General features: G+C 39.1%; 1 protein-coding gene across 1 annotated transcript in view; it reads right to left on the reverse strand.

Annotated features, from left to right (window-relative positions):
- Positions 1-656: 656 nt before the first annotated feature.
- MAN1A1 (mannosidase alpha class 1A member 1) overlaps positions 657-14,430 on the reverse strand; it is a gene marked incomplete at both ends in the record, with an annotated part of 186,164 nt that continues 172,390 nt past the window's right edge. Inside the window, 4 exons of the mRNA XM_080700521.1 lie at positions 657-783; positions 1,168-1,283; positions 11,184-11,356; positions 12,593-12,812. Of these exons, the coding sequence (XP_080556647.1) occupies positions 657-783; positions 1,168-1,283; positions 11,184-11,356; positions 12,593-12,812 (636 nt within the window). The remainder of the gene's footprint in view (positions 784-1,167; positions 1,284-11,183; positions 11,357-12,592; positions 12,813-14,430) is intronic.

Here is a 14,430-nt window from a genome sequence, read left to right on the forward strand (position 1 = left end):
TAATCAACCAACAAAAATACACTGTGGTTCCAATGAAATAAGGTCAACATGAGATGATTCTTTTGGGATGACTTTCTAATTTGAATTACAATGTGAGTGAAGTATTTTAGAAGACATTCTATCAAATAATGATAGACCCGCATAAGGAGGCTGTCACAGTTATAAGATCTGTCTCTGGTGAATAGACAAACCAGATTAACATGAAATCAAAAAGGAAAAAGCTTTTTTAATAATTTATTATTATGGCTTTTTGCAACATGGCAAAACATTACAGCTTAAAGCAGACATCATCTCCTCATAGAGGAGGAAAAAGTTTTGCAGTCAAATCAAATTGTAATTAAGAGGTCATTGGTATACCATTCTATTCAGTTTAGTGAAAATGAAAAAAACACCTTTATGAACTCCAGAGAGAAGAGAGATTACTTTAAAAACAACCAGACAAATAAAACCTGTGAATCCAACGGCTGGATAATAAAGGAGTAAGGAATTTAGGTCTGTTTATGCCTATGATATTAAACATAAAAGACTGCAAAACAAATTTCAAACTTAGAATAACCACAGACTTATTGATAAAGGTTCATCATGTACCCAATTACCAGAAAAGGAATTATTAAGGTATGCAGTGAAGGAATGAAGCAGAGTAAACTATAAAGTGTCTATTTCTCTTTAATTTCAACTTCCTTTTTATCAGTACGAAGTATGGGGAGAGGATGTGCCTCCGTATTGAAGATCCAATGTTCCAGTGGAAGAAGATCATCATCAGAAAATATTAAGTACAAATATCTGGTGAGAAAAACATGAGTATATGAGGCCCAAGAGACCAAGTCAGACAACAAAACCATAAAGCTAAAACCATATCAGTGTCTTTATTATAAAGAACAGTGGACAATGGTCAAGTCTACCAGAACCCTGAGGGGCCAGACTCATTAGGCAAAGTAATCAGCTCTGAGCTTTGGTGTTAACTCGGGAGAACCCTGCAAAGCAGTCCCAAGTCATGAGACTTAGTCATGACCAGAAACACACCTGCAAGCAATTGTCGTCATACAAGTAAAATGGCATTTGGAATTAGTGTACTTTGTGTTATTTCAGTGTGTTTACTAAAGACTTCTACAAAGCAGATCTATTCAGGTACTTCAGCCTCACTCTTTTTAAAGGATTTTCACTTACTTTAGTGTCTCTGCCAGGAAGAAACTCTGCTGCACATCATCATAATTCTCATGGATGAAGTAAACATCCCTTAGGCCTGAATAGCCTCCCTTCACTCTGCAGTGGTTTTCCAGGGCCTAAATTACAATGAGGGAAACAAAATCAGTACATTGATTACCAATATTTTTTATTATTAGAGTGTCAAATTCAGGTAAAATAAGGATTCAGATTGAACAAAAGCTTGTTAACAATTTAAGGGGAAAAATTAAAAAATATAAAATAGAAATGCAAAGAAAATATGAAAAGTTATAGGACATATGGACGATATGTCTTACCTAACCAGAAATGCTTCTACATTTAGTTCTGGAATAAATTTTCATTAATTTCCACCTATTTTCACCTATTGGTAAAAAAGGATTTGGCAAACTGGAGACCATAAAATAAGTCTAGTCTGTTTATTTTTGTCAATAAACTCATATTGAAATGCAGCCATACTTGTCTCCATATTGTATGTGGCTATTTTTGCACTACACTGACAGATTTGAGTAGCTGAAACAGAGATGGCATGTTCCCAAACCTAGTATTGTCTGGCCCTTACAAAAAAGTTTGCTGAGCCCTGGTTTAGAGATTATTAATGTCAACTGGGATTATAAACCACTGGCTAAGAGGTATACTGGGCCCAAAACAGCTACTATAATCATGACATCTTATTTCTTAAAAAATTGATTATAGGGCCAGGCGTGGTGGCTCATGCTTGTAATCCCAGTGCCTGGGAGGCTGAGGCAGGAGGATTGCATAGATTCGAAGCCAGCCTCAGCTACTTAGTGAGGATCTCAGCAACTTAGTGAGACCCTGTTTCCAAATAAAGTATAAAAATAGGTCTGAGTACAATTCACCATTGCCAAACTATGGAACCAGCCAAGATGTCCATCAACAGATGAATGGATTACAAAACTGTGGGATAAGTACACAACGGAAGTTTACTCAGCAATAAGAAGAAACACAATTGCAGCATTTACAGGGAAATGGATGGAACTTGAGGACATTATGCTAAGCGAGATTAGTCAGTCACAAAAAGTAAGGAATCGGATGCTTTCCCTAATATGTGAAAGCTAAGGTGAAAGGCGTCATAGGAGGAACTCCAGGTGAGAAATGGGATTCTATAGAGAAGCAAATAAGACAACCTAACTGTGGAGATGGGGGGGGGGTAGAAGGAAACTCTTTAAAGCGCTCCATGTACTTATTCATATCCTAGTCAACCATTAAGCCAAGCATGGGGAGGAGGGATGGGGAGGGACTGAGGTGGGGACTGGGTGGGGGCTGGCTGGGTGATGTGTGCATTTATGACTACACAAGTTTTTCTTTAAACCCATTATGATGTATAAATACAATGCACCAGTAAAAAATTAAAAAAAGAAAAAAATAGATCTGAGTGTATAGCCCAGATGTAGAAAGCCCCTGGGTTCTACCCCCAGTAAAACACACACACACACACACACACACACACACACACACAAATAAATTGATTATAGGGTACTAAGTAGTGACAATGGTGACATAGTCAAAAGAAAAACCAGAAGGCAGTGAGAAAAATGTGAATACTATGTATTCCTAAAATACATATTTCTTTTTCTTTACACTGGTATGGAAGAAAATGGGACAAATCCACTGGTAACTAAATAGAGAGAAATGGTCTTAACATTTTCACAACTGTTGGAACATAATGAATATGTGGAAAAGAGACAGGTGGGCAGCGTGAGGAAGAAAGCTCAGGCGACAACTTAAGAAACCGAGCCTTCCACTGTCACCTGCCAGGAAGACTGATGAATAAAAATTGTACAGATTTACTTCAGCGTCTCTGCCAGGAAGAAACTCTGCTGCACATCATCGTAATTCTCATGAATGAAACAAACATTTCTTAGGCCTGAAGAGCCTCCCCATGTAAACTGTACATATTTTATGTTCATACTAATTGTATATTATTTACATAATTGTACACACTGTATGAGGTGATGTTCTGATATATGTACATATTTGTCCAATGATTATCCTAATCATGCTAATAGTCATATCCATCAACTCACCTACCATTCAGCTACCTATTTTTTGTGCATGTGGTGAGAACATTGTGATCTACTCACTATTTGCTGTAGTCTTCACATTATACATCACACTATACACATTACACATTAGATCTCTAGGACTTATTTGCCTTATAACTGAAAATTTATACTTTTATCTCTATCTTCCTTTCACTATATCCCTCAATCCCTCACAACTGCCATCATACTCTCTATGAATTCTACATTTTTTCTTAGATTCTACACAGAGGTGATTTCTCTGACTGGCTTATTTTGATAACCATGATGTCTTCTAGGTTTGCCCGTGTTGTTGCTGAAAAATAATATATGTATACTACATTTTCTTTATTTATTCACCCACTGATGGACACTTAGTTGTTTCCATATGTTGGCTAATGTGAATCATGTAGGAATGAACATAACAGTATAGATACCTCTTTGAGATACAAAGCAGGGTGTGGTGGTGCATGCTTGTAATCCCAGCATTTGGGAGACTGAGACAGGAGGATCATGGTTCGAAGATAGCCTCAGCTACTTAGTGAAGCCCTTTGTAACTCAATGAGACCCTGTTTCAAAATAAAGAATAAAAAATAGGGCTGGGGGTGTAGCTCAGAGGTAGAATGCCCCCAGGTTCCATTCCCACTATTACACACACACACACACACACACACACACACACACACACACACGACTGCTAAATCGTTGGCAGTTTTAATTTTCGGAGGCTACTCCATTCTATTTTTTATGATAGAAATACAGTGCATTGGGTTTCCTTTTCTTCACATCTTTGACAACACTACTACTTATCTTTTCGACCTTTTTGATAGTAGCCATTTTAATAGAAATAATATCACAGTCTTGATTTACATTTCCCCGATGATTAGGGATCTTGAGCAGGTTTTTATATATTGTTGCCTATTTGTATGTCTTCTTTGGAAAAATATCTACTTATATCCTTTACCAATTTTTAATTGGATTGTTGGGTTTTTGTGGAGTTGTGTGAGTTCCTTATATATTTTGGATAGTAACCCCTTGATGAATACAGTCATGTGTCACTTAATAATGGAGGTATGTTCTGGAAAATGCATCATTGCATTTTCATTGTTTCACCAATGTACGAACATCATACTGTACTTACAGAACTAAGGCAGCAATGACATCACTAGGTGATACAATCTCAAGGACATCATATATGTGGTCTGTTGTTGATATAAATGTTATCACGTAGAACATGACAACATATGGTTGAAAATTCTTTAACTCTGTAGGTTGTCTTTTTGTTTAGTTGTTTCCTTTGCTGTACAGGAACTTTTTAGTTTGATGTAGTCTCACATGTTTTATTTTGCCTTTGTTGCCTGTGCTGTTGACATCAAATCCAAAAACACCATTGCCAACACCAACGTTAAAGACACTTCCCCCAAGTTTTCTTCTAGGAATTTTATGGTTTTAGATCTTATGCTTAAATCTTCATTTCAAGTTGTACTTTGTGCTCTTTGTATTTTCAAATTATACTGTTTGCTTTGCTAGTGACCAAGCATATTCCTCTCCAGATAAGTTAACTTCTTCTTCTTCTTCTTTTTTTTTTTTTGGTGGTACTGGAGGTGTAACCAAGGGGCTTTCTACCTCTGGGCTATAAACCCAGGCCTATTTTATACTTTATTTGGAAACAGGGTCACTAAGTTGCTGAGAGCCTCACGAAGTAGCTGAGGCTGGCTTTGCACCTGTGCGATCTTCCTGTCTCAGCCTCCTCCTAAGCGCTGGGATTACAAGGACGTACCACCATGCCTGGCTCATACATTAACTTCTCATTATCACATCCTACCAATCCTATGAATTACATGGTCAAATAAAAATTCTCATTGTATAAAAATTGCCATCTGAAGTCTGGTTCCCATTCATAAACTGTATACATAAAATGACAAAATTTAAGACTAAAACCTCAGTGCTTATAATGACATAAGGAAAATATAGAGACGATACGGTTACTCTTAGTTTCCCAATCTGCTCATTTTCCATTTATCTTTTAGTTTTCTCTTATGAATTCTAACATGTCTCTGTCTGTCTCTCTTTTTTGCAGTACTGGGGATGGAACCTACTGGCATTCTACCTCTGAGCTACACCTCCATCCCTATTTTTTTTAAATTTTGAAACAGGGTCTCACTAAATTGTGGAAAGCCTAAGTAGCTGAAGCTGTCCACAATCTGCGATCCTCCTATCTCAGCCTCCCAAGTACTGGGGTTATAAACGTGTGCTACCACACCCAGCATGTCTCTCTCTCTTTTTTTTTAAACAAGTATAATTATACTCTGTATTTTGGGATAGTGTAGACCTTACCACATTAGTTGAGAAAAACCTTCATTGATTAGAAAAAGATTTTGAAAGAAAAGTCTCTAAGAATGTGACGTCCAGAAAAGAGTTGAAAGAGTAGGTAAAAAGCAGCCATTGTTGCTGATAGCTGGGAGTGCACAGAGCTCAGCAACCATCTGCAGATACTGATAATGAGGATATTGATTTTTCACATCAGGGCTAGAGGGCAGAAGAAAGAGCATGGGGCCATGAGAAGAAGCATTTAATTACCAGGTTAAAGAAAATCTAAGCAGCAGGCTGGATGAATAAAGAAAAGGAAGAAAATCCCTCATGATGTGGTACTTTATTCAAAGCCCCCAGTAAAAGGCACAATCAGCTTAAAAAGATGCTTCAATTAAATTCTAAGTTTCAGACAATAAGACAAATGAAAGACATGCCTGAAGAAGGAAACTCTCGAGTCCTATTATTTTTTTCCTTCCTTTCTTTTTTTGATAAAAAGCCAAATGCCTGATACATCATGGTAGAGGCCAAAAACTACTTGTAAAGGGGAAAAAAATCAGGATTTAAAAGAAATCAGCATGTTTATCATGCAACAGAATGAAATACTATTTATACATATTTCTTTAAAACTATTCTAACCATTAAACCTTTTCTTGTTTTTTCTGTGAAGTAACAAGCTAATGATAGGGCCAGGTGTGGTAAATAGCTACCCTTCCTGCCTACAAATATTTCCAAAGGCGTGTTCATTTGTTCAAGAGGTGCTGTGGGGTGGTGGTAGTGGGCAATGTCCAGTTGCCTTTCTTCCCGGTGCTCCCCAATTGCTCCTTTTCTCCCACAGTCCTCATGGGGAGGGTAAGCTGCAGTAGTTAAGAACAGCCCCAGCTGAGGGGCGTGGGTCCTCAGCTCTGGATTTTCTAGGGGGCCTCTGAGATTCCCATGCGGGTAATGTCCATCTTCTCAGCAAGGGGTGCAGTGAGAATAAAACCACGTGAAGAAATGCCAGTGACACGGGCCTTTCAGTGGTCTCACTATTTGCATTTTTTGAGTCTTTTAAGAAATTAAAAATAGTTTTTAAGAGGAAAAAATGCAAAAGAGGCATTTTGAACTTTCATACAATTAAATATCTTTATCTCAGAAGTCTACATCTTAAGACTTGGGGAACGTGAAGCTGGGGAGTGGTTTTCCTGGGGCTTTGAACAGGCCCAGGTCCCACCAGTGTCTGAGCAGGGGAAGCAGGCATGTGTGTGTCCAGCACAGGGTGACCTGGCCATCTTTTTGTTGGCCTGCTAGTGGGACTCAGCCTTTAAAGGTATGAGGACCACCTTAGTGTTATATAAATGTGTATATTTTTAGTGGCCATACGTGGTTGGCATGTGCTAATAGCAGAGAATAGGATATAAGAATTTTATAGTGACCGAAACTCTTAAAACCAAGGATTAAAGATCAACCCGACTCTTAGTGTTCTGGGCTTGGGGGGGAGGGGTAAAATATTAGGGAGCGGCATGAGTTAAATTCTAAGTTAGAAAACATTCCTGTCAAGACTGGATGAATGGCTAACCCATGGAGGTCTTCCAAAGTAAATCCCAAGGACTCATGCTGCTAAGGCTGTGCACCAGAGTTTGGTTTGAACTCAGGGGAGAACATGGAGAACCATACAACATGAAAATATCAAAGAGAGTTTACAAATGGATCAGGCCTGGGGGGTGAGAAGTGGGAAGGGAAGAACTAAATCACTCTCTGAGAGTCAGCATGTCCATATGGGAAGGGGGGGTTAGGTTCAGAAAATTAAGAAAAACATGTAAAAAAAAAAAAAAGGAAAAGCCTTAAGTTTTAGCTTCTTCCATGGGTCAGCTGACATTACTACCTCATCTATTAACCTACATGAATTTACATGTATAGTGAAGATTTCAACAAAGCTCAACTGTAAGCTGTCAGCTGTTTGGTGGGGAAAGTGTTAACAGTTTGTCATGGCATTACTGAGAAAAAGCAAATGAATTATCAGCTGGGTATTATTTCTGTGAGGTGGGTTCACAAGAACCCAAACACCTGAGATTAATAGATTGCTGTTCACTGGTGGAGAAGGTCTCCAGTGTGGTGCTGCAGTTCTACATGCTTTTCATATTTTATTAGACTTTATTATTAAGACATTTATTTAAAATGTGGAAGCCGGGCGTGGTGGTGCATGCTTGTAATCCCAGCATTTGGGAGGCTGAGATCAGAGAATTGCGGTTCGCAGACAGCCTCAGCTACTTAGGCCCTCTGCAACTTAGTGAGACCCTGTTTCAAAAAAAAAAAAGAATAAAAAATAGGGCGGGGGGGGGGGTCAAATAAAGAATAAAAAATAGCTCGGAGGTCAAATGACCCTGGGTTCCATCCCCAGACCCGCAAAAATAAAATAAAACGTGAAAATCAGGTTTATCAAGCGTGACAATGAAAAAAGGCTGGAAAGGAGTGTTTTGTTAAAAGATAGGAAGATGGCCTATGAATACTCACAGAAAACATTCCTGGAAGCCATGTCAAATGGAAAGAAGGTGTGGATCAAAAGTGATAACTTCACGATAGCTAAGACAGTAGCTAGCATTTTTGACCACCACTTCCAGGGAAGGTCAGGGGTTTTAGAAATTGTCTAAACACACAACTCGACATCAGGCTGAGGGAAACCATGTCTAGACCTGAAAGGCCATAGATGAAAACCACGTCAGGAGAAGGTGAAGGGAACTGAGGGAGGAGGAAGCAAAGGGCCGGCACAATGTGTTTTCTTCAAATAATCGAGACACTGAAATGTAGAACAGAGGCCCTGCCCTCACTCCAATGGCTCAGAACACTACAAATTCTGGCTTCAGAAGGACACTTCTATCACCTTCAGCCATTAAAAAATGGAATGAATTATTCTATTAGTACTCCATTCCCCTTTGTTGCAAAGCCCTTGCACTGATAAGGAACAGCTGCCTGGAAAAGACACAGCGAGGAGTTCTTCCACTTAAAAGAACTGAGTGATTTTTAAGATTCCCTGTTTCAGTTTGGGTTCCCTTAAAAAGAGAGGCTGAGACAGGGGCTGGAAGCAGGAAGTTTGTAGAGGTGAGAAGAGGGGGTGCGAGGGTAGAGAGAGTAAACCAGGGACAGGAGCAGAGAAAAGGAGAAAAGTGAGTTGAGCTCACTTGTGCTGTAGAACTCTCTGAGGCACTGCACAATTATCCCCTGAGGAAGGAAGCTCGGGACAGTTCTCCTTTAGCTCCCAAGACCTCCCTGGTTGAGGGCTGCTTCTGGGGTTGACACCCCCACACTTCCCAGGCCTCAGCCAGCTGCCCAGAGAAGGCTCTTCCACCTACTCACTGACATGGTTTCCAGCTGTGGTCCTTCCAGGCCACGCAGCAGGACTGAGTCAGAATAGCTGAAAAGCATGGGACACTCAAGTGAGGAGTTGTTGGCACACAGGGGCTCTGTCTGCTGGGGCTGCACCACAATAAAGGACCACGGAGGTATCCCACGGGAAAAGAAATGCCAAGGAAAAGCAACGGCCCAGCACTATGTGCTGACCATGTATCTCAAGCTCTAGCAGTCTTACCAGTGAGAAAAACAAGGGGCGGGGGAGAACCCCTGTTTTGTGAAAAAGAGAAGCAATATCAATCAAATGTTAAGATTAAGAACTGGTGATAGATAAAAATTGTAACACATAAAATCAACCTTATTCCACCACAACTTTCCTGAAGAGTCAGTCAAGCCAAAGCCTCCTGCCCACCAGACAACAGAGATTTACTTGCTCTCCATTTCTGACCCCTTCTCTGTCATGTCTTCCTCACATCTACAATACTGGGATGTCATATTCTGATTGACAATGTTGTTCTTTCTTTGCGGTACATATAACAATAATGCTTTTTACAAATTATGATGTGTTAGATATGGTGATGTATGTTATTTTTATTTTCAATTTAAACTGATATTTGCAACTTTATTTATTTATTTATTTATTTATTTTGGTGGTACTGGGGTTCCTGGAAGCCCTTCTACCTCTGGGTTACACTCCCAGACCTATTTTTAGGTTTTTTAAAATTTATTTATTATTATTATTTTTTTTGGTGGTACTGGGGTTCCTGGAAGCCCTTCTACCTCCGCGCTACACTCCCAGACCTATTATTACATTTTTATTTGGAAACAGGGTCTCCTAAGCCAGTGCCCGCGGCTGACTTCGAACCTGCGTGATCCTCCTGTCTCTGCCTCCCAAGCGCGGGGATTACAAGCGTGCGCCACCACGCCCGGCTAGGTTTTTTTAAATTTAGAAACAGGGTCTCCTATGCCAGCGCGCGCAGCTGGCTTCGAACCCGCGCGTTCCTCCTGTCTCTGCCTCCCAAGCGTGGAGATTACAAGCGTGCGCCACCATGCCCGGCCTGCAATTTTAACTATTTTTGCCATACTGGGGATTGAACCTAGGGGCATTCTACCTCTGACCCTATATTTTATTCTTTTTAAAACAGGGTCTCACTAAGTTGCAGAGGGCTTCACTAAGTAGCTAAGTTGGCTAAGAACCTGTGATCCTCCTGTCTCAGCCTCCCAAGTACTGGGAATGTAAGTATGTGTCACCATGCTCAGCTTTTATTTTTCTGGCCATTGAAGACTGAATTTTCTATCACCAAAGCTTAGATGAACCTCAATTTTAACATATTCCTTTTCTTTTTTTTTTTTTCAGAGTAAAAAACAAGAACGCGAAGAAATTGGAATTACTGCTAATTGAACATAATTAGAAAACTATGGTTTTCTTAAAATGATGATTTGTGATAAGACACTAATAAGCAAGATTCATCAAAGGAATTCTAAGATATTAGTTAAGGTTTACACAAAGGCAATTTCATTTTAGTGTTTTTGATAAGTTATTTCTAAGGACAGTTGTTAAAGATAGCTTTCTAACAAAAAAGCTACAAAATAAGACTGTAATTAAAGCACTTGCTTGTTCTTGTCCCCTGAATTTCCTCCCACTTCTTTCTGAATAATAGCTCTTAAAATTAGACATTGCTTGATAAATATCCTGGAGGGCACTTCCTCTGGTATCCAGCACACAAAGTGTCCAATAGTTTGGTTTAGAAACATAATATACCATATTCAGCAGGAAAAGACCCAAGAGGCAGCAGACAATTAAAACAACACATCAGGACAAATGACAAGCTTAGAGATGTTCAGAGCCACTTGTGACAAGTGAAAGAACATCCTTTCACAAAGTAATTTTTCTATGAGTTCATTTTAAAAGTTAGTCCTAGACCAATAGAAAAGAACTTTATTTCAAACCACTTGTAGTGGCTTTTTAAAAACTGACAACAGATAGAGGTGAACACACACAAGCTGCCAGTAACTCTTTGTGGAACTGGGCAATCATTGTTTCTAGACTCATGGGAACTTAATGTTATAACATGCCTTTCTAGATAGCTCCATCACCACCCAAGTCTACCAGTGCTGTCCTTACATCACTGAAATATAAAGCAAAACTGAAGGCAAGGGTATGGAACAACTTAACTGGAAACATCTAGTCCTGAATGAGAAACAAAAAACAAACAAAAAAACTCTGGCCAAAGTTTTACAAATCAGAAATGTTGATATGCCACATTTATAGGCATCATTGAACATTTTTCCCTAAGAAACATATGCAAAAGAAGACATCACCTCTGCGGCTTCCCAGGCCCATTTCCTGTACTGCGGGTCATGAGTCAGCCGCCACATATACATGTACGTCTCGATCACTTCTGGCCGTAAGATGTAGTATTTTTCATTTTGCCTCGTAGCAATGGCTTCAACACCGCCATCAAATCGGAAAGCTTCTGGCCCCAGTTTCATAACTACAGGACATGTGATGGACAGACAAGGATTAGTGACCTGCACAATGCTTAGTGTTTCTAACTTAATTGAGAAAGTACTTAACATTCCAGACAGGGGCTAAGCCAGGCACGGTGGCGCTTGCTTGTAATCCAAGCACATGGGAGGCTGAGACAGGATTCGGGTTCATGGCCAGCCTCAGCTACTTAATGAGGCTCTCTGCAACTTAGTGAGACCCTGTTTCAAAATAAAGAATAAAAAATCAGGCTGGGGATATGGCTCTGAGGCAGAATGCCCCTGGGTTCAATCCCCAGCACCACACACACACACACACAAATAAATAAAAAAGAGAGGCTGAAACAATAATTTTAAAGATTATTTATAAGCATGCATAGTACTTATAAACATAAATATATAATAATATAATACAGTTTCAAAATTTAGTCATTTAGGCTGGGCATGGTGACACACACTTGTAATTCCAGCGCCTGGGAGGCTGAGACAGGAGGATTGCACACAGGTTCAAAGCCAGCCTCAGCTACTGAGAGAGGCTCTCAGCAACTTAGTGAGACCCCGTTTCCAAATAAAGTATAAAAAAAAGGTCTGGAGTATAGCCCGGAGGTAGAAATGCCCCTGGGTTCTGCCCCTAGTATCATTCACACACAAATATTTAGTCATCTAAAAGAATCCAATTTAGAAAATGATAGCAATCCTTTATTCTCCCCCCTACCCCCCTTAACTCTTATTAACTGAGCGCCTGCCCAGTGAGTTTAAGGATCTATGACATGCCTTGTTAGTTAGGTGAAAACTCAGTGGTTGAGAATTTTGTCATTACACCACAAAATATTGGTTATTTAATATTTGTGCTTCAAATTTGTGTTTTAGAAAAAGAAAGCCAGACTTATGATCTATTTTATGGTGATACAGGGGAAATTAGTAATGGTTTATAATTTTTTAAAATTAGGACAAAGACCTTTAATGCAACATTATTTAGCCAAATAAGGGGTCAGTATATTAGGATGGCTTAAATTTTTATGGCCAGGATTTTTGCTAATGGAAAACTATGGGTATCTCTTTTTAGGTATAAGCATAATGACTTTTAGTGTAAAAATATAAATTCTTTTAAAATACTAACCATGGTGGTTGAGTTTCACTATGCCCAGTAGATGTACTTTTGATGGCAGCAATGGCAAAGTTCTTTACTGAATGAAAGCAAAGCATGGGGAATGAAGTATAAATGAAAAATAACATGTACTTACAGGTGCGATTATAAGATTCATGACAGGTACGGGCAATTTCAGCCCCAAGTTCAAGGTAGTGTTGGGCTAGGTCTTCAGGTGCTCCGTCTGCCCCGAGAGCAAACATGCCTCCAGCAAAGCAGGTCAGGTGGCCCATCTTATGTTCCAGGAGGCCCCCCTTCCACTCGGCGATGTAAGTTAGGCCTCCACTGGACTTGCGGATCAAGTGAGTCTCAATGGCCTAAAAATAAAAATTATTTCAGCACACTGTAATCTCTTCTCAAATTTATACTAGAGTATTTTTATGCGGTAGTAGTAGTAGTAGTAGTAGTAGTAGTAATAATAATACAACTATATGACTTAGAATTTGAGTTTGGTGTTACAAATCCCATCCATCCTGAAATGTTAGGTTACTGCCTTCTGTGTGCTTCCTGTAGTCTTGTCTTAGTTTGGTCAGTTGGAATTTACATTGTTGGTGTGCTGTGTGCATGTATGTTTGTATCACTTTGAGCCTACTATGATGTATAATTATGAGGCACCAATAAAAATATAGGAAAATTCCCAGATTAAAAAAACTTTCACATTGTTAGTCTAGCTATGTGACCAAACCCAGTCCTAATGGTTGGGTTATTACATTTTTATGTTCATAAATAGTGAAACAACACAAAGCCCAGGCCCTACTATAGATGAGGAACAGAGCACATTTGTGTGTAGGATTCAACTAGTTATATTATTCTTCCTTTTACTCCCTTAAGCTGGAGAGCTAATAAAAATAAGACCGGTGAAAAGAGTCTGTTCTAGACTTAGATTAATTAGCTTCACATTCTAGCTCTGACTCTTCCTGTGAACTCTGTGGCTAATTTGCTTACTATATTTCTAAATCTCCATATCTTTTAATGTTACATGAAAATAATGCTATTTACTGAGAGGACTCTGCTAGTTTGTTTACAAAGCAGTCAACATGAAATTGGCACTTGAAAAGGTAATTTTTATAATTTATATCTCTGATGTGGAAATATTGGCATCAAGTTCTTCCCTAATCATTATTTAAAAAATACATTAAAGCTGGGTATGGTGGCACAAGCTTGTAACCCCAGTACTTGGGAGGCTGAGACAGGAGGATCACAGGTTCATGGCCAACCTCAGCTACTTACTGAGGCCCTCTGCAACTTAGTGAGACTATTTAAAAATAAAGAATATAAAATAGGGTTGGGGGTATAGCTTGGAGATCGAATGCCCCTGGTTCAATTCCCAATACCACAAAACAACAAAAAACTCCATTAATATTCAATGAATTATTATTTTTTTGGTACTAAGGATTGAAGCTAGGTGCATTCTACCACTGAGATTACACACCCAGCTTTTTTCTATTTTGAAATAGGGTCTCACTAAGGTACCACACACTGGCCTCGAACATATATATTTAAAAATATATGACTATATGACTATACATATATATATGTTTAAAAAAGAAACATTTTAAAATTTGAGAGGAATGATAATGTTCACAAAAACAATTTCTGAAATATGTTTTATTTCTGCCCAAGGATTCTTGATATTCTTCAAAACTAGATGGAAACATAAAACAAGCATTATGTATTATTTTATTTTTATTTTAATTTTTGGTGGTACTGGGGTTCCTGGAAGCCCTTCTACCTCCGGGCTACACTCCCAGATCTATTTTATACTTTTTATTTGGAAACAGGGTCTCTTAAGCCAGTGTGGCTGGCTTTGAACCTGCGCGATCCTCCTGTCTCAGCCTCCCAAGCGCGGGGATTATAAGGGTACACCACCATGCCTGGCAAGCCTTATGTTTTAAAAAGCAAAAGTGAATTATTTTTAGAATTACTAATTTCTAT

This window comes from Muscardinus avellanarius (genome assembly GCF_963383645.1).
Source record: "Muscardinus avellanarius genome assembly, chromosome: 8".
Lineage (NCBI taxonomy): Eukaryota > Metazoa > Chordata > Mammalia > Rodentia > Gliridae > Muscardinus > Muscardinus avellanarius.